At 40.3% G+C, this 20,924-nt stretch overlaps 2 protein-coding genes across 2 annotated transcripts; both read left to right on the top strand.

The window, feature by feature from the left end:
- Positions 1–2,603: 2,603 nt before the first annotated feature.
- Positions 2,604–6,325, top strand: LOC146489490 (uncharacterized). The gene is made up of 3 exons (XM_085110158.1): positions 2,604–2,627; positions 5,214–5,273; positions 5,639–6,325. The coding sequence occupies exons 1-3, from the start codon at positions 2,604–2,606 to the stop codon at positions 6,323–6,325; spliced, it is 771 nt and encodes a 256-aa protein (XP_084966284.1).
- A 5,917-nt stretch (positions 6,326–12,242) lies between these two features.
- On the top strand, positions 12,243–14,017 carry LOC146489489 (uncharacterized). Its single transcript, XM_085109055.1, has 3 exons — positions 12,243–12,380; positions 12,750–12,809; positions 13,154–14,017. The coding sequence occupies exons 1-3, from the start codon at positions 12,336–12,338 to the stop codon at positions 13,838–13,840; spliced, it is 792 nt and encodes a 263-aa protein (XP_084965181.1). The 5' UTR covers positions 12,243–12,335; the 3' UTR covers positions 13,841–14,017.
- Positions 14,018–20,924: the final 6,907 nt, after the last annotated feature.

Here is a 20,924-nt window from a genome sequence, read left to right as displayed (position 1 = left end):
TCTCCAGAGCGACAGAAATTTTGCGCAATGCGAGAAATGCATTGCAACAACTAGAAAACTCGGTGACTGGATCCACCAGCGGCGAACATGAACAAGTACAACAAGGCCCGGCAGTTGATTGTGCCTCGGAAAACTTGAGGTTATTTAGTTAACGCATATATTACATTATCAGTTCACAGGATATCAAAATAAACTTACATACCAATTACCAATAGCTTAGTTAAACTTAACTTGTATCAGTATAAGATTTTGCATCGATATATTACTTAGATTAGGGATTCCATGCCAGAGCCCAACTGAATTCACAAAAAATGTTATAAGCTTTTACTTAAACTGGCTCACTCGTGAGAAAATGAGAACATGTGGGGAATTCCTAGTGAGTTTACGCAACAGGTCAGTTGAGGCGCGGGGGATGCTCGTTGTCTCGCTTAGGGGCCGAGTGTTCTGGGCAAAACGCCATTATATTTAACCGTCAAAGCCACTATACGGTAAAAATTTTACGTTAATCCCCCCCCCCCCCCGGTTTTAAGCCCTCCCCCAGATATAAGCCCATCTATTTACTAACAAAGATATTGTTCCTGATATAAGCCCCCCCCCCCCCCCCTCGTTTATAAGCCCGTCTAATACGTGTATTATAAATTTAACTCTTAATGTAAATGTAATGTAGCTTTAATAGGCCTTATCACGGTTTTCGACGCCATTTTGACGAGTAGGCAAACCGGCTCGAAATAACAGTGTTTGTATGAAAATCCGATGTCAAATAATTTTCATAAAACATCGCTTCTGAAAAATTCATGAATTGGAAACTTTTGGCAATAGGAAAAGGATTTTAAGAAAAAAATTAGAGGGCTGTAGCTGTGCCAGAAAGCGTCCAGTCGTGTTTTGAACTTTCTATACATTTGTCTGTTAGCGAACCAGCCGACACTAAAAACAGCTGCGAGGGAGACTAACCAGCCGTGAACTGCTCTAAAAATAGCTCGCGGGAAAAAAATACAGGGAAATGTATGGAAATTTCAAAACACGACTGGACGCTTTCTGGCACAGCAACATCCCTCCAAAATTTTTCTTAAAATCCATTTCCTAGTGCCAAAAGTTTCCAATTCACGAATTTTTCAGAAACGATGTTTTATGAAAATCATTTGACATCGGATTTCCATACAAACACTGTTATTTCGAGCCTGTTTGCCTACTCGTCAAAATGGCGTCGAAAACCGTGATAAAGCCTATTCGTTTCTCAGATACGTTTTATCTCGTCGTCCCGATGTTGTTGCTATACTCTGTACTTTCTAACTTATTTATAACATCACTCAACACTGCTCTGATGTTTACGCTAACCAGCTGAAAGGGTGACTGATGTTGACCTTCCATATTTTGGTGATAAATCAAAATTTGCTTGTTCTACCGACTTCTCGCCGAAAAAAAAAATGGCCGCCTACAAAAATATCACGTGATCCTGTCTAAGCAAAATAAACCCGCTGACCATAATGTACGACATTGTATCACCGAGTACGACATTGCATCACCGGATACGACATTGCATCACCGAGTACGACATTGCATCACCGGGTACGACATCAGGGTACGATATAGCATCACTGGGTACGACATATCATCATCGGGTACGATATAATAGCATGTCGAAGGATTAATTGTGTTACTGGGTACGATATAATACCATCGCTGTTTTCGATATAACATCCTACCGGGTACGACATAGTACCGTACTGGTAGGTTCATAGCATCACCGAATACAAAGCAATACGGTACGATCCAACCACATTTTTGTCCAATATTCCCCTCCATAGTCTGGGGCAATCGAATGCACTGCAAGTAAAAAGTATTTTAATTTACGTTGCATGGCAGTGACTATACAGAGTTCCTCTCTACTGTACTATTGTATGTGTTATCAAATAAAATGTAAAAACTCTTGGATCCGTTCAAGTCATGAGTCAGTAAACAAGCTATGCTTAAATAATTGACAACTGAAATACTACTCTGAATGCTTTAAACACGTGTATCAAAAATACGATAGCCTGGATGCGCATGCGTATCAGCCAGCCGCGTTCGAATTTCTTGTCACATTTTGGCAGGTGCATGTAAGCTCGACGAAGCTGTACTGACTTTCGATTGTTTTATCAGTTTTGTGATGCCAATCAGTGAGTCATCTTACCAGCAATCTGAAACGCGTGTTTGTTAATTGGAAATTTCATACAGTGTCTGTAACACAACCAGCGAAAATATTAAGCCTGGCTTTTCCGTCGGTTATAATAAAAATAAGCTATCGATCATATCGAACAACTGTGTGCCCTTGATCGCTGAATCACCGTGTCGCCATTCCATGTAATCCTTAAATCTCTAACCGACTCCATGACCCACTTTACCACGACTCTCGCAGTAACTTGGTATGCGGAAGATCATGGGTGTGATTCTCTTTGGAGAATTCTCATGACAAGATGAATAATATTTCGCCCTTCAGACGAACGTGGAAGATCAAATCTTTCCTAGCCTTACAAACTCCGTACAACAATGTTGCGTACAATATGTGCCTAAATTATGTTGTTCAACAACAGCAACAAAAAACATGTCGCCTTTCACAGACATAAATGTGTGAGGCGTATCATAATGAGGTAATTAAAAAGCGCCATACTAATTGTGCTGACCATACAAGACACGCTTTATTGTCAAATACATACAACAATTTGTCATCTTTGTGCTCACAAAAAAGTACTTGATATGTATATTTCGTGTTTGAAGGTGTAACTTGGTTGAGTTTTACAAGATAGCGATGTTTTGATTACACAAGTGAGATATTGTGACAATATGGATTCGCGAATCGCTTGCACTGAAACTAAATGGCGGGAACAGTTTCTCACAAAAACATGGATACAGTCGATTGACTTCAACAACCAAATGTTTTATCAGACATCCAGCTATTTCAGAATGCTACAGACTTGCCTACCAATTCCTAAAAAAAAGCTTGTAGTTTGGTTAGCGATCTTTTCGCATTGTAAATGCTCGTGAGAGGGGAAGAGGGAATCTTTTTTGCCTGGGAGTGTACGCCATTTTGAATTATGGCAAATATGGCGCTAAATGTTGCCTTTGTATATGCATCCGATGAAAAATAATTTCTGTAAAAATGATTTCAAAGATGTTCAAACCCAGAATACTCAGTTATAAGGTGCTCGGTTTGGTAAAAGATTCTCTGATCAACGCTGAGAAATAAAGGTTTGGTAGAAAGCTGCATGACATTCGCGTTTTTTGGTTTCCATCGGACATTCGTCTGTTAAGTCCACGGTACATCAATTTAGAGAAATATGAGGAAAAGACAAAAGTTGATGGTGTGACTCTTTTAGAGCCTAGAGTTCACAAATTTGATCAGCCAAAGCTTTTGGCCAAATTTCTTTAGTTTACGGAGTTTGAATATCCCGGCCACAAATTGATTCGCACCCAAATAATTTGCGTCGTATTCCTAAATACATGTTCATCTCCCATGCGAAAATGGGGCTCGTGGGCTTGTTGATTCGGAAAAAGTTAACACAAGCGCAGGTCTCAATATTCCAGCATGCAGACTTACTTTGTTCCTTAATTTCACTGCCAAAATCTCCTTAGGTAGGAAATTGTTATGTTTTATGTAAACAATCAGAACACTGATTCCTCAAATCACTGACTGTGTTGAGTTTTGCTACATTCAGTTTATTGCATTGTACCAGAACAAAGTTTAACGCATGGTAATTCTCGATAACCTCCTCCCTAAAATCCACTTTTGCTAACGAATTTGTGGTTTATTCAAAACAATAAAGAACCCTTTAATTTTAGCAGAAATAAGACAGATCGAACGCACTTCACTAATCCTTGATTATTACTAGTTACATTTAATGTCAACAATCCAAACACTGATTCCTCAAATCACTGACTGAACTCAAAATGAAAAATGCAAAAATACGGCTCGATCTGAATGAGGTGTGGAATCGTAAGGTATGGCATATAAAATTTTACTAACATTTTCCAAATTTGGAATATATATTGAATATTACGTACAGTGTACATATACAACTAAACAATTCATCCTGTAAACATTCACAACCTTTGAGTGACTAGCTGTACGAGAACCCACCAAATTGACTTTGACAAATTATAGCGGGTGAATCGTAAGTATAGACATACGACTTGTAGCAGCGTATATCTTTTCTTATGTAATGGGAACTACCCTGCAAGCCAGCGGTTTCCTTTTTGCTTCGGAACAGAAAAGGGAGAAAATTTCTTTCTCACAGGATGAAAGAGGACTGAAGTTTCAAATTTATTGTTTGCTCCGACTCAAAATAATGCATTCAGTGTTACAGCGCATTAACCAAAAAACGTCAAAATCAAAAACAAAAATCTTTTTAACAGTCAACAAGAATAATAATGCTTTTTATCGAAAGAATCTTCATTCAGTTTCAAGTTGTCTCTTGGATAAATAAATGATCCCAGACTTAACACCTTGCTTGCCGTGCACTGCTCTAGAAACGAACCAAGAAAAATGAAAATGGCAAACTCCGGTTGACATCAAGTTGTCACAGCAACAACCGATTTTGTTTTTGCTTCTTTGTCTATTACACAAAACATGTTCTGTGGAGTACGTTTTCGTGTTTTTGATTTATTTACCTGATATTTTGGTGCTACGTAATATAACACACAACCTAGACTGCTCGTTTGTTGAGGAGACACTTGCGGTCAGCAGCGAAGCAGTTTCCAAACCTTGTTTCTTTCTTCAAGTTAAATTAAAAACGGTATTTCGAGGAAAACTAACGATGGCATTTTAAGATAATCGCGGCTTTTACTGGCATCACTTTTCTCGTACGTGTTTTGTCTGCGACACAATACTATTCATGTGACGATCTTTTCCAGTGTTGAACGTGCAAAATTATCACAAAACTGAAAATGTTAGGAACGAAACTCAAACCGGCAAGCAGGAAGGAAATGACCGTTTTATTGAGCCTATTTTAGGGCTTAATACGCTTGTCTAGTTTTGCTTAGTAAGGCCAAATGAGCAAGAAATTTGATAATTATATTATAATTGCTCACGCCATTTACCTTTTTGAACCTACAAAATCGCAGGAATCGCAGGATCTCAGTTATTTGATGGGCAAAATCCCGTGACTGATTTATTTACAAGAATAAGACCTTCACTCTTCATCTGTCTAAATTTAAAATCGTTTTTCATCATCTTCTAGGCACTTGCAGCAGCTGCTGAGCACAGACGGCACAAACGAGTTCTTACACTGGGATGCAAGGTAAAATACTTCACACACTAATGTGTAAGTTTCGAGTTTTTCTTGCCTAGTGAGAGCTCACAAGTTTATCTATTTTTGTAATTTCATGCGCTTTTTAAGATATTTTAGTAAAAAAAATATTAAAAATATTATCAGGACTTCAAACTATCCTGAAACCGAAAAAAGATTAGAATCAGAGCAATTGCAACAACAAAATCCGGTCGACCACGTTGATCCCTGGATTCGCTCCTCACAATGTAGATGTCTGAACTGATCTGTACATTACTGGAGTCGTGGACCATAATGCGATATTTTTCGCGCCAAAAAGGTCCACGATTTTAATTCATTGTTCGTTTTTTTTTCTCTCTCTCTCTCTTTTTTTCTAGGGAGACGATTGTCCTAAACCAACTAGAATTAAGCGAAAACTCTTCCGTCCAAACTCCTGCCTTGATTATCTGCTGAGAGGAGCATCAAAATGTGGCGTCTACAGGCTTTACGATAATGACGGAAACAGTTACCCGGCTTACTGTGATCTCAAGTCCGAGCCTGGCACTGCCTGGACCCTAATCACCTCCTGGAGTGCTCTAAATCGTAAGCTGCCCGCTTTTCAGAAGATTCCTTTCAAGTACAACTCTCCAGTGAACGAGAACGCACAGAACTGGAATCTGTGCCGCCTGAGTTTGGCACGAATGAAGTCCCTACAGAGTCACTCCACTCACTGGCGAGCAACATGCAGCTACCCGACCCACGGCGTCGATTTCAGAGATTACGTTCGTGGAAGCTTTAAAGACTTCAACATTGTGGATTACATTGGTAGCAACAAATGCAAAAAAGGTGAATACATCAACACCCACGGACACATCGGGATCCACCAAACGGTACCTTTTTGGCAGATCGCTAAAAGCTACGTCGTGCATATTGACAGTTCATCCACTACCTGTCAGTTTAAGCCAAAGTCAGGTTCAGTGAGATATGAAGACAACTCAGGCTACTATGACCGAATCAACCCCAAGTTCCGCTGCACACAGGGAAGCCAATCTACCACCCAGTGGTGGTTGGGAGCTCATCTCTGATGCGTTCACAGATGTAACAGCGTGTTAAACGGGGTCGCAGCATTTCACCCCGGACTTGATTTAGAACAAACTGTGATCCGTAGATGATAAAGATACGAAATTATGTAGTCTTTCAGGAATAAATTAATAAAGATTTTGTTAATCATCGCAAGCCGTGTGAAATCGATCATTTTGAATGGAACAAAAAGAGTGATAAAACAACGAAAAGAAAAAAAAGTTTGGAAAATGCGAGTGACAAATGAAAACTTGTTTCTACCAGGCGACTGTCAAATGAAAATTTTTATCGCAGAATTGGGTACTTGTGAAAGGTCCTTTATATGGAACTGACCAGTAGCGTGTCTAAGGAATGACCTACAGCGCCCTAACTTCTCACTAACATCAACACAAAATTTTTGTGTTCATATTGAAGAACCGAGAGTTTGTTTCCGCACACCTCGTTAAATTTTCAATACCAACACGGGTCTCGGCTGGTGTAGGCTTGTTAGCGGAAAGGGGCGTTTGACATTGGAAAGCTGATTTGCGGATTTCGAATTGATTGGGTTTGAAGACCATAAATTATCGTCAAACACGAAATAACAGCCTAACAGAAACTCTCAACAGTCCATAGGTTCAGCTGTAGTCTGTTGGGTTTATCATCGAAGATAATAGAGATTTGGGGCCCTTCTTTGGGTGGAGTTATTTTCGGAGGGGTACTTTGCGATACTTTCATCCTTTCCATTTTTTTTCCTCAGTTTTCTCCGATTCCGTCACTTCCTTTAGGATTAGCCACTCCCTATATTTGAAACTATACCCCTCTTCTACCCCACTTCCCCGCTTTCTAAATGACTAAGGGACAACAGGAACAACGCATGCACCATAGGACAATATTTTGTTCGTCACTTTTACACGGGTTGGTACACTACTAGGGCGCTGTTCAGTGTGTTTCCCATTTCCCTTCTGCTTGCCAGTTTAAACTAGCGATGCAGCGACACATCGGTCAATTTACAACCGGGTTGCTTGAGCTCTTGTACTTCTGCCTACAACTGCGTCTTACATGTAAAACAGCCTTTATATTTAACACCTTTTTACCATGAAAATGTATACCCTGTTGGAAAGAGAAACAATCCTGTGTGGGTTCAAATCTAATGTGGTGTCCTTACTATACAGTAGTTTTCAACCATGTGACGCAGCGCCAACAACAATGCGCTCTGGCCCATCAAAACAGACGCAAACAGCACATGTAACTGAAGCCACGCGCGGAAAAGCGCGCGCGAGAAGCCACGATAGCTTCACGTTTGGGCCCGAAAACATTTCGGGGCGCTTTTCGGGTGCTTTTCTCGGGTCCCGAAAAGTGTTTCTCAAAACACCGAGAGTTTCCCGAATTGTCTCCCGATATTTTCGGGAATCTTTTCGTGTTGTCGGCTACGATAGTTAGATTAGAGCTGGAAAGATTATTTAAGTACACGGCTTTATTATTACAACTTTTAATTTTTCTAGCTGAGAACTGCAACTGCACTTGCAAAATAAATTTACATTTACATAAATGCTGTCCTTAAAAACAGATTTACCGCTGAGGAAACTATCGAGCTTGATTTTGTCCATAATCTCTCCTAAATCAAGTTTTTTAAGTACGAATTTCTCTTCTTTTTCTTTGTCGGTCGACATTCTTTAAAAATTCAACTGAAAATAACAGATTTGCAAAAAATACTTTCGTAAATTTACTGGAGTCAACAAAATCTTTAAAGTTCTTGCGCCCACTATTAAACGGCGCGTGCGAGCTTGTGCGATTTTCAGAAATTTTCTCCTGGTTTTTAGACATTTTTAGATTGAGTTTAGCCCAGTATCTGTCAATTAACTCACACTCTCGTTTTGGATAACTTTTTTCCTTGGTAATAGTAACGCAATACAACCATTTCACTGAAAAAAAGCATTCCCGAAAACGCATTTCGGGAGCTTTCTAGCACCCAAAAATTATCGGGGGAAAATGACACGACTTTTCTCGGGTCCGAAATGTTCGCATGCTTTGAGAGACACCAGAAATCCTTTTTTGGGAGCTTTACGGGGAGCTTTTCGGACCCGAAAAGTTTTCGGGAGTTTTGAGAAAACGCACGCCATGCGCCGGCCAGGTCTCTTTCGGTCTGCCTCTGCGTCATTCACACCCTCAAGAGTTCAAGCGAGTGTTACTTTTGGGTGTTTGTTTGCATTCATCTTTAGCACATGTCCGATCAGCTGCCTCCCCTTCTTTTGTACCTGCTGACCGCTTTGCTGTCTAATTTTTCATTTGACACTCTCATCGGCCGACATATCTTCAACATACATAGGAGGCATCTGTAAAAGAAGACGTTTAATTTTTCCCCGTCTAGTGCATGCATTAGTAACATCTCGCTTAGATCATTGTAATGCGCTTCTCTATGGCCCACCTGATTATCTTATTCAAAGACTACAATATGTTTTGAACGCGGCTGCTAAAGTGATCACTAACAAGCGAACGTTTGATCATGTCACACCACTACTTATTGAGCTACATTAGCTCCCCGTCCGTCAGCGTATTGTATTTAAGATCTTATTGTACACCTTTAAGGCACTCCATGGTGCAACTCCAATGTACCTGACTGAGCTCATCAGTCCTTATGTTCCCAGGCGAGCTCTTAGGTCTGCTGACCAACTTCTACTGAAGCAGCCAACGCACAAGCTCAAATTGACTGGCTTTAGGGCTTTTTCAGTGTGTGTGCCTTACCTCTGAAACCCGCTTCCATTTGAGATTAAAAGCAGCGCATCTGTCTCTATCTTTAAAGCTAAACTTAAGACCTATCTTTTTCGACAAGCATATTTTTAGACTTTTAATTGACTTTTGATTTTTTGATTCTTAGATTTTTTTTACATTTTTTAGTGTATAGATTATAATGTGTTTGACACTGTAAAGCGCATTTGAGCGTTAGGAAAATGCGCTATAGAAATAAATTATTTATTATTATTTTATTATTATTTTTCATTATGGGCCATGTCTCACAGCCATACAAGAGTAGAGCTACTTCGATGGACTTAATGATCCCAACTTAGTATTCTTGTTGAACTGACTGTTACTCCAAATCTACTCTCAACCGGAAGAATGCAGCTTGCTTATTTCTCATCCTTGCCTTAATAACTTCTTCAGCTCCATCAGACAATGTAACTACTGTACCAAAAATACAAACCTTTCCACCTCTACAAGATCTCTCCCATTGCCACACGGATAAACGCTATAAAGAAAGGTTTGCTATTAAAAACAATGATCAATAATGCACATACCCTAGTCTACAACTGAAGCTTTCAACCAAGAATGCACCAGATTACGGTCTATCTGGGCGTGGCTTGGCTATCCTATGGGCCTAATAACCTACACCATCAACAACTTTCTCCAGAATACTTTGTCAGATAAAGAAAACGAAAAAGCTGAACTGAAGAAAGCAAAGTGATCACAATCGGCCTCCCATTAAAGGATAAAACTTCAGCCAATACAGTTTAAAGGCAAATGAGAGATCTAAGTGACAAGATTGAACTCACCCAACAACCAGTATCGTCGGCAAAAGACTGGAACGAGATCTGAATCAGAGAAAAGAAATCAAGTCTCGAAATCGTAGAACAACAGTGCGTGTTATGCTTATTCTCATGTGATCTGTGTGCTGCAGATTATGTAGGCTACACAACCCGACATCTTCACTAATGTATTGTTGAACACAAGACCCAGGCGATTTATAAGGTTTTTAGTCGAGCCTATGGGGATATACGTGTCTTCAAAGGAAAATTTAATTGCCGGATTTACGAGAATTTCATATTAAAGGAACTCAATCATAGCTGGAAGACGCAAAGTAACAGGAATTTTGGAAGGTGCCTTCGCTCTCTCAGAAGTCATGTGTCTGTGCCGAGAGTTCCTAGCAGTAAAAAGTTTAAACCTATGCCCTGCTCTGCTCGGAAATTCCGTTTACTCATAAAATTCACTACCGTTCGACAGGCACAAACACAATAAACACCAAGAGTACCGTAAAACACAACAGAGCCAGCTTCACTCTGACGCTTGCGTCTGATGACTTGTGCTTGTGTTGAAAAATAAATCGTTGCGCTTTCGCTTGCGTCGCTGTTGAAAACTAGACTTAACCAGATTATAATTATAACCAGGTGATTGACTTCAACTATAAAATGTTGTATTAGCCATATCCTAATTCCGCAAACTCGCCTAGCTGTCCGACTTAATAGCTCGTGGGCTTGGTGAGCGATCTTTTCGCAATCCAGAAGCTCCTTAGAGGGAATCATGATTGAATGCAAGCTCTCTCAAATGACTGATTGGCCGCCATTTTGAATTAGGTCAAACGTGGCACAAAGTCACTACTTGTATTGGGATCCGATGGAAAATGAAAGATGTTGAAGATGTTGCGGCCGCATTCTTTTTAAACGAACTCCTCTGTTTTCTAGGAACATTTTTTGTGTCATCCTTGAATGTCGTTTTCATTATTATTCTGTTAGTTTTTTTCTGCATAACTTCGTCTATTGTTCCGTCAGTTCATCAGTATAAATTCGCGTCTTTGCTTTTTTATTCATTCTCGTTTTGGTTCTTTGGAGAATACAGTTTTAGGTTTTTGCGTTTTCCATCGCTTCTTTTGTCCGTTTTCAAAGGCCATATAACGTTTGTAAGTATTCCTTTAGCTCTTTATTTCTCGGCTTATTTTGTTATTTCTATGTTCTTGTCTTGTCTTGTCTTGTCTTTCTTTGTTCAATTTTCTAGCAGCCGCATCGATTATGGTATCCGATTGATTATCGCAACGTTTACTGCATCGTTTTCTTTCTGTAATTTGCGGATATTTGGCATTAAAGAACAAAATAAAAATAACGCGTTGGAGCAAAGGATTCTTGACCGCTACAGATTACTAAAATTATCTCAGCGAAAGACGAAGGTTGAGTGTGGGAGTCTTATAACGACTGAGGTCTCAAATAATGGATATTTTTATTTATTACCGACGTGAATTAAAATCATGTCTTAAAGATTTCCACTGTAGGTATTCTCGGGTAAACAATACACCAGGTCTGTAGGATCTATCTTTCTTTTTTTCTTTCTCTTGGAGCGCAGCGCTCAGGTGACTGTTTCAAATACGCTACCCGCCAACACACACCACACCGCTGGCTGAAATATTTGCTGCATCCAATTCAAGAAACTGCGCAAAATGCTTCCAGGCATATTTTTCGGTTCAGTGACTAAACAATAAAACTTTGAACACTGCCTTGCGGAAGTTTACATTGAAATTGACAAGTTGTCTGTAACAGCTTTGTGCACCAATTGTTTCCTTAACTGGTCTAAAATGTTGCGGACAAATCAGTGCCATCGATCTTCATTCACGCATGAAATCATGTGAAGTCACCGTAAAAGTTTACTTCGCCACGTAGCCAAGGTTCTGATGTTTATCCTGGCGCCCTTTACTTTCCTTAAATTAAATCTTAATGAAAGCAAAATTATCTCTGAGTTCTCTCCCATTAAATAAATTTCTTTCTTAATGTTTCCACAAAAGAGTAAAGCCAGTCGGCACTGGCATCGAGAAGTCGGTCAAGATAAGTTATCGGAAAATAATTAAGTCGCCCCTTCCCCCATGCAGTGATGTTTTCCTACCACTCATTTAATTAAGTTATTACCTATATAGACTTTCCTTTTGTAGACCTAGCATTCAACGTGTAACTTCTCAAATATTTTACCCTATTGTCTGTTACTATTAGCGCACGAAGCTCTTGAATACGGGTCAACAAACTTCTAATAATTTACACAAAAAGAGAACGACAAAGATTTGATTGTCACAGCATTTTAACCCATAGCTCTTTGTTTCTTTTGTCTTCACGAAACATGTTAAGTTTTCGATTATTTAGCATACTTTGGTATACGTAGCATATTTGTAACACACAGCCTAGCCTGCTCGCTTGTTGACGAGATCTTTGGTCAGCAAAGAAACTTCCAAATCCTTTTTGCCTTCTTTGAACTAAATTCAAAACGGTATTTCAAGGAGAGCTAACGATGGCATTTAAGACAATCGCTGCTTTTATTGGCATCTCTTTTCTCGTGAGTGATTTGTTTGTCACACAAAACTATTAATGGAACAATCTTCATTTAGTTTTATATCTGCCAAATTATCACTGATCTCAACATTTTGAAATTGAGCACGAGATTCAAACCGGCGAGCGATGCATGGAACTAAGCCGTAAAGGAGGGAAATGACCGTTTTATTGAGCCTATTTGAGTTAGTAACGCCGCATGATCAAGAAATAATTATAATTACTCGCGCCATTTACCGTTTTTATACCTAAAAAATCACAGGAATCTCAGGATCTCAGTTATACGATGGACAAAATCCCGTGACTGAGTTTAACTACAAGAATATGATCTTCACTATTTGACTGTCCAAGATTAAAATCTTTCTTCATCTTCCAGGCACTTGCAGCAGTTGCTGAGCACAAACGGCACAAACGAGTTCTTACACTTGGATGCGAGGTAAACTTCGCTGTCTGATGTTTATTTACAGCTGAAAAGTTTATTTCTTTCGAGCAATTTCACTCGCTTTGAAAGAAATTTTATAAGAAAAAGTCGTGATCGGGAGTTCAAACGATCTTCAAAACGTAAAAGATGGAAATCAGAGCAATTACAACCGAATTTTTAGCAATAAGAAGTTCAGGTCGACTAGGTTGATTCCTGAATGCCGCGCTCGCGAATATTTCGCTCCTCCCCGGCAATCCGAAGGTTTAGAATATGTACATTTCTGGTGTCGTGGAGAATCTTGCGAGATTTTTCGAGCCAGACTAAAGTCGATAATTCTTTGTTGCTTTTCCTTTTTCTAGGGAGACGATTGTCCTAAATCAACTAAAATTCAGCAAAAACTCTTCCGTCCAACCTCCTGCCTTGATTATCTGCTGAGAGGAGCCTCAAAATGTGGCGTCTACAGACTTTACGATAATGGCGGAAACAGTTACCCGGCTTACTGTGATCTCAAGTCCGAGCCCGGCACTGCCTGGACCCTGATTATATCCTGGAGTACTCGAAATCGTAAGCTGCCCGCTTTTCAGAAGACCCCTTTCAAGTACAACTCTCCAGTGAACGAGAACGCACAGAACTGGAATCTGTACCGCCTGAGTTTGGCACGAATGAAGTCCCTACAGAGTCACTCCACTCACTGGCGAGCAACATGCAGCTACCCGACCTACGGCGTCGATTTCAGAGATTACGTGCGTGGAAACATCAAAGACTTCAACATTGTGAATGACCTTGTCAGCAACAAATGCAAAAAAGTTGAATACATCAACATCCGCGGACACATCGGGATCCACCAAACGGTACCTTTTTGGCAGGATACTAAAGGCCACTTTCTGCATACTGACAGTACATACGCTACCTGTCAGTTTAGGCCAAAGGCGGGTTCAGTGAAAGAGGAAGACAACTTTGGCCACTATAACTACATCAACCCAAAGTTCCGCTGCACACAGGACAGCCAATCTACCACCCAGTGGTGGTTGGGAGCTCACCTCTGATGCGTTCACAGATGTAACAGCGTGTTAAACGGGGTCGCAGCATTTCACCCCGGACTTGATTTAGAACAAACTGTGATCCGTAAATGATAAAGAAACGAAATTATGTAGTCTGACAGTCATACATTATTAAAGATTTTGCTAATCATCTCAAAGCGTGTGAAATCGATAATGTTGAGTAAAAGAAAAAACAGTGGTACACCAAAGGAAAGAAAAAGGTTGGAAAATGCGAGTGACGAATGAAAACTTGTTTCTACCGGGCAGCAGTCAAATGAAAATTATTTATCACAGGACTGTCTACTTGTTGAGATGTCCCTCGCATGAAATTTAAACCGACCACTGGCGTAACTATGACAGGCTCTACAGCCCCCTTACTCCTCACTAACACCAACACAACATTTTTATGTTCAAGTTTAAGGACCAAAGGTTGTTTCCGCAACCATCGTAAAATTCTCAACATAAGCGCTGGTCTTTATTCCTTGAAAGGACTCTTGTTCATGTTTGGCTTGTTGGCGGGGCGCTTGATATTGGAGAGCATTTTGCGGCTTGACAATGAGAAGAACTTAAATTAGCGTGAAACACGAAGCTCATAGCCTAAAATAGCAAGCTAAAATAGTCCATTGACTCAGGTCGGGTCTTTTGGGTTTATCAACGAAGATAATAGAGATTTGGGGCCGTTCTAAAGGTTGGATTATTTTCGGAGGGGTTTACTTTCAGAATTTTGGGAAACTTACATTCTTTCCGAAGCCTTTTTTTTTCAGTTTTCTCCGATTCCACCACTCCCTTTTGGATTACCCACTCCTTATAATTGAAAACTATACAACCCCTCACTCTCCCCACCAACGGCTCTCCTCCCCGCTCCCCCCCCCCCCCCCCCCCACGATTTCTAAAGGACTGAGGGAGAACAGGAACAACGCATGCGTCATAGGACAATGTTGTTCTCCCTCAGGCCCCAGTTGTTCAAAGGCCGGATAACTTTATTCGCTGGATAAGGCACTATTCAGGGTCTAAAATATACTTCACGTAAAACGTTGTCCAAGGTTTTCGTTCACTCCCAAACTCAACTGTGGTTAGAGTGTGCATATTCACTTGTACAAGAGAAAATACTGAAATCGTTGCACAGATCGAAACTGACGGATAGCGACTTATCCACTGGATAGAGTTATCCGGCTTTGAACAACCGGGGCCAGGTTTACACGTACGAAGCAAGCAACACAAGTTGGTACTACCATTGCAGTTTTGCTTACTTCACACCAGTTTAAACGGTTGATATAGCGACAATAAGGTTGCTTGTGCTTCTGCTTACAACTGCTTCATACGTGTAAAACGACCTTTATATTTGACAGTTATACGATGAAAATTAATATCCTGTGGAAAAGAGAAACAGTCGTGTGTCGGTTCAAATCTAATGCGGTGTCCTCACTGTTCAGTGGTTTTCAACCGTGTAACACAGCACCAACACCAAAGTTATCCGGCGATGCGCCCTGGCCAATCACAACAGACACAAACAGCATATGTAAATAGCCCACGCGCGGGAAAACGCGCGCGAGCAAGCCACGATAGCTTGGTTTTCCTTACATCTGGTTGAATTAGTGGCCGAGTTTCCTTAGCCAATCACAAATCGTAGTAAGACAAAAACAAAACAAACAAAATTACTTTCGACACCAAGTTGAAGACCACTTTCAAAAACATTTAGTTTAAAAGCAAAGCCTTGAAACAATTTTCATGCTTCTAACAATCTATTTTATTATAAATATTTATCACCGCTGCCACTGCACTCAAAAATCGCCTCCAGAAATGGAAGACACGTCACCAAACGTATCCTGATCAACAGAAACGTGTGCCGAGCTTTCTTCATGAACACTGTTATCAACTGACGGTAGCATAACTTGGATTTTAGTTGGCTGGTGAGGTTCGACGTCTTCCTCATCAAGTTCAACAGCTCCATTACTTTCTCCCTTAAAGCCTAATCCATCTTGTTCGCTCGTGAAAACATTTTTCTTCCCTTCCTCTCTGTTATCATCAGCCAATGTAGAAGCCCCTTGTCTGCGCTCTTCTACAGAATAAGTGTTTTGTAAACTTGTCTCTGATAGTTGACTGTCCTTTTCTTCAACATGAATTACCCTGGGCTTAGCGTGTTGTTGTTGTTGCTGCTGTTGCTGTTTCTGTTGTCGTTGTTGTGCAGTGGGAAAAGAAGTATCTGTGCCGAGCGTTCCCGGTAACAAATCCGAAGCATGAAGAGAACGCTCGTTGTGACTAGGCTCTCCGTCGGCATTCATCGGAAAGACTTCGAGTGCACCGGGAGTTTTGGCGTTCTTCACATCCACAGGTTCGTCATCCAATGTGAATTTCCCAGGTAAAGGAGGAGGAAGGTTCCCAACTGCACCGGACGGCACCCACACTACCACCTCACCGGGAGAGAGTTTTCTTGGGACTGCAAATAACAAAAGAAGTGAAAAATTGAAACCTGATGTACTTGTTTTAAGTCACACCTTAAGCCGGTTAGCTCTACTATAAAGAAACTTGGGGTATTTGTATTCCTCTTCACTATCCTAGTTGGGATGCTAGTCTATTGCAGGGTTATGTAACCGGTACCCATTTTTCACCTGGGTGAAGACAGACAAAGTGGAGTAAAGTTACAACACGACAATGCAGAGAACAACTTATCGTTGAATCACCAACCCTCCGATATTTTACCGAACACCCGAAAAGTCCAGCGCGCAAACCACTACGCTCCCGCGCCTCCACCGCCTTGTCGTATTACTATGCATTTTTGTGCCCACTTTTGGTATTTTTGGCAGGCGTCTTTCAGGAAAGCTGACTGGAAAAAAACGATGTACTTTGAATTACACAATAAGAGTTCGTCTCAAAAGAACGACCAAGATAAAAAGTACTACTGAATAGCAGTTTAGTTGAGTGTTCCAACCACAGACTAAACCGGTTTGTTTATTTTTTTTTTCTTTGTTGACTCCGAGAATGAAGGGCTAATCAGCTACCTTCGAAATTGTTCAAGAACAAAATTCAGTGAACGTGCTTGAATATCTCATGTAATACTAAGAGATTTGCCGGGATGATTATTCTTAAGCAATTCTGCCGATAAATAAACTAGCTAGCGCCAACAGTATCACTAATCTACTTCACCAGGTTCCTTTGATTCAGTCTTTCCCTGTCCCGCATTAGGCATGCACAGATGTTCTGTTAACAACTCTCCTTCGCTGGCGCTATTATCCGCTGACGGCCTGTAATTCTGAATGCAGTTCAACAGAACAGCCATTGGATCTCGAGGCTTCACTTCACCTGGCTCCCTCTCACTGACATCAGTGATAGAATCCTGAGAGAAAAGCACAATTTACTGGTAAAACATATTTCAATCCTAATCCGCACAGGGAAGGTGAGATAACCTTAGGTCTTTGATAATCTACCAACTGAAAATGTGACCATTTCAATGGTAGTGACCAGCACTTTCCTATGGTGTTATTAACATTAATGATGCTATACATGACAGTTCTTCCTTGATTCTGTAGTTGGCATTCTAATGTGTGACCAATAAGTTGAAAGCTACTAAGCAAAACTTTGCTGTGGTACTAGTATGATGTTGTATAATTAAGCTCCAGGTGTTTCTCATTTTTGATTATGCAACTGAGCAGTGCTTTCCTGTGATAACGTTTATTACGCTGTAAAAAGTGGTTATAGCTTTTGAGTCTTCAGTTCAAATTCTAAGCGTCGCCATTCAAACCATCCAAATAAAAACTACCACGCAGTTCTTTCCCGTAGTGCTATACATTATGCTTTAAAAGGTGGTTCTTGTCTTTGAGACTGTGGGTAAAATCCTCACTGCGGATAGCGTGAGCATTTATTGAAAAGTCAACAAGCATTAATTTCCTTCTCTCTAGTACCACATTAAATTAAATGCTTTGTTGTTACAAGAAACAGAAAATATTTTCCTGTGGTTCTTAAAACTGATAGAAATACTTGTTGAAATTTCCAATACAACGTTTCAGACGAGTCTAAGAAGCAGGGAGACATTCGCCAACGGTTCCTCCTTCTATAAGATTTTCTTTTTAATTTTATTAAGTAAGTGTAAGTGTTTCTGATTGTACAGCAGAAATGAAAGTCTTTCCTTGACTTGATAGATACCTCTAATCATAATCCATTAGAACTTCTTGTTTATCGTTAGCAACTTATCTCTTAAAAATGTACGAGCACTCAGAGGCACAGAGAAAGTAAGTAACAAGCTCGCCAGAACTGAAGGCAACTCCTCGGCCAACCTCCCCTCCCCACTCCCTACTTTCCGTCCCTCTGCCCAAAGGGACTGGGGCGAGAACGCCTTTGACAGTAGTAACCAATAAAAAACTTGAGCTCAGCCAACTTCAAAATAAGGATATCTGACAAGAAATGTTACCAAACTACAAAACAGAAGATAGTTACCAACAAGAAAGCTCCATAGGTCCATCAGCACAGGCCAACAAGTTTGTCGGACAACAGGCATTTGTAAAAATTTGTGTTTCTCTCCACTACAAAGATTCATATTTAACTTAACCAATGCAACAGGCATTACCCCTCCTACTCTCACTGTCTCTTAGGGTACTGGCCGAGCTAACCTGGTACGGAGAATCGCTAACACTGCTGCTACTATCCCGGTGGCCATGGTCACGTCCTTTCCCGCCTTCTCGGCGTTGTAAGATGCCGTTGACGGCGACTCTCATGAGCTCATTGCAGCCAGCTAAGGACAACATAAAACTCCAAATACAAAAATCCTATAATTTATTAATAGGGATTGTTTGATGTCCTCAATATAAAAGCCACGACATAGAATTTATTAAAGCCCTAGTTTCGAATTACATTAGATTGCGATTAATAGTACTGTTTTTTTCTCAGATCCTACGCGAGAACGGATATCCACAAATTATGCAAATTAACGATTAAACGAGGAATGACGGGGGAGAGGGAGGAATAAAGAGAATATTCTATTGACTTCTCGTTTCTGAAATACAAAAGATACTGATTGGTTCCTCGTCGTTCTAGCTGTCAAAAAAACTCGTCGCTTCACCGCTTACCAATAAAATGCGTCTTACAAAAACTAATTCTATACTGCTCGCGTCTACGAATTACAATAATATGGTAGAAAATGACATCTCTTCCTTCAGGCTTACCATGCAAATTGCTCCGTAAAATTTTAATGTGAATCATAATGACATGAATTTACCATTACGTTATCGGCGAGATACCCTATCCCGTTGCCTGGGGCAATCGAATGCACTGCAAGTAAAAGGTATTTCCATTTACGTTCCATGGCAGTGACTGTACAGAGATCCTCTCTACTATTGTACGTGTTATCGCCTAAAATGTAAACATTGTGAAAACTCTTATTAAGAACGGGATTTTAATAGAGAAGTGTACGTGTGCTTAATAGGGACGGTGGATCCTTTCAAGTCATGAGTCAGTAAACAAGCTATGCGGAAATAATTGACAACTGAAATACTACTCTGAATGCTTTAAACACGAGTATCAAAAATACAATAGTCTGGATGCCATGCATATCAACCGTTTGCCTACCCTTCCCCTCCCCTGTGCTGCATGGTTGTTTTGTTTTTGGGGGTCCCTCTCTCTGGTAACTAAGGTTTCGTTCGCCTTGCGCGCGCGTCACTTACCTTCTCAGCACAACATTTGAGACCTACGAGTTTTTCCTACGACTCTTTTGCAATAGACAAAGAGTGCGAGCGAGTGAACCAGTATCATTTCGGCGGTGAAACGAGATAGCCGTCGTTATTTTACTACGAGGTTTGGAGAGAACGGCGTGGTGGCAAAAACGAATCCTTGTCTCATCGAAACGTAAGTGATCTCGCCTTTTTGGAATTCAGTGCGTCGCTCACAAAGAGTAAAATAAAGCTCCCTGAGATATCTCTGTTTTTACTACTTCGCTAAAAACTTCAAGTCTTATCTCGTAGTCGAACTCGTACTAGAATCTAATGGTCTCTATTTACTTCTCACGCTGTAGCCTCGTCTTCTTAAAATTTCATAAAGTCAACAAAACTCATATTTTTTTGTTTAGCTTGCGCGCAAGCTCTCTAATAAGGGTCTCACGCGAAATAAGTCTCGGGTGAGACCAAATAGAGAGCTTGCTTGCAGGCTAATTGTTTCCTTGTCGTAATTTGAGCCAGAATTTATGGTGGGTAGGCCAGTGGGGAGAGAGGAGGGGGCTTAATAGAGAGGCACTCGGAAATGGATGTAAAACGAGACATTGTGAAAAGAATTTAGAGGTTATTTTTAAGTATTAAAGCGTTCATTTAATTTATTCTTTTCGATCCGCAAAGAATTAAGCAAGTGTAGACAAAGGCCTGGTTCAAACGACATCAACTGTCTCTTCTTCAACAAACCTAAATTAGCATAGGTATTTAGCATTTCATCATTTAATAGTATATAACGTCTTCAAAGTAGTTGAGAGCCTCTGAGGCTGTCCCAGTTTCCCGCTTTCTACATTCTTGGCTTATTTTTAATCCTTTCTTTATCCACTGCAAACTGAAAAGGTAACAAGGTTTATTTTAAGAAAGTGACTTCGTGAAATTCATTTTTTTTCTTCTACCGTAAAAAGCCTTCAATGTTTACTTTCGCAACATGTTCTGCTCGGAAATAAAATAAACAGAAGCAAATGACCCAGTCGCCTGTTGAATAAATACTAAAATAAGGTAGCTTCCTTGAGGCAATTGAAATAAAATGTGGACTTCCGGTGCAAAAGAAAATCGGTTTTAACGTACCTTTTGACTTTTCACGGAATATAAGGCTATCCTGTCTTGAACTTCTCGTCGCTTGATCTCGAAAAATGATCTTTCCTTACGTTGGAGAGTTTACTGACAAAACGTTTTGCCTGGAAGCCCAATATCATTTTGTGCATATTTTAAGACACAATTTTACTTCCAGAAAAAATGGTCCGTGTAAATACTGGGACATGAAAAGACTCTTGGCCAACTGCTGCCTTAGTGATTTACACCGACCAAGAGAACAACTGATTTGATTTGGAGAGGCAATATTTACTTTTATAATAATGACTGAGATCGGCTTTCCATCAGAATCAAGAAAATAGTTCATG

The sequence above is a fragment of the Pavona decussata genome, unplaced genomic scaffold (genome assembly GCF_977016875.1).
Source record: "Pavona decussata unplaced genomic scaffold, jaPavDecu1.1 SCAFFOLD_6, whole genome shotgun sequence".
In the NCBI taxonomy this organism is placed as follows: Eukaryota; Metazoa; Cnidaria; class Anthozoa; order Scleractinia; family Agariciidae; genus Pavona; species Pavona decussata.
Note: the sequence above shows the minus strand (reverse complement) of the source record. Positions and strands in the feature narration are given on the sequence as shown.

What these genes read in the sequence shown, in the direction of transcription:
- LOC146489490 (XM_085110158.1), top strand. Translation starts at nt 2,604, where the DNA reads ATGTGTGAGGCGTATCATAATGAG. An exon ending in GTGAGGCGTATCATAATGAG is followed by an intron (nt 2,628 to 5,213) that starts GTAATTAAAAAG and finishes ATCATCTTCTAG; the next exon opens with GCACTTGCAGCAGCTGCTGA. An exon ending in TTCTTACACTGGGATGCAAG is followed by an intron (nt 5,274 to 5,638) that starts GTAAAATACTTC and finishes CTTTTTTTCTAG; the next exon opens with GGAGACGATTGTCCTAAACC.
- LOC146489489 (XM_085109055.1), top strand. Translation starts at nt 12,336, where the DNA reads ATGGCATTTAAGACAATCGCTGCTTTTATTGGCATCTCTTTTCTC. An exon ending in TTATTGGCATCTCTTTTCTC is followed by an intron (nt 12,381 to 12,749) that starts GTGAGTGATTTG and finishes TTCATCTTCCAG; the next exon opens with GCACTTGCAGCAGTTGCTGA. An exon ending in TTCTTACACTTGGATGCGAG is followed by an intron (nt 12,810 to 13,153) that starts GTAAACTTCGCT and finishes TCCTTTTTCTAG; the next exon opens with GGAGACGATTGTCCTAAATC.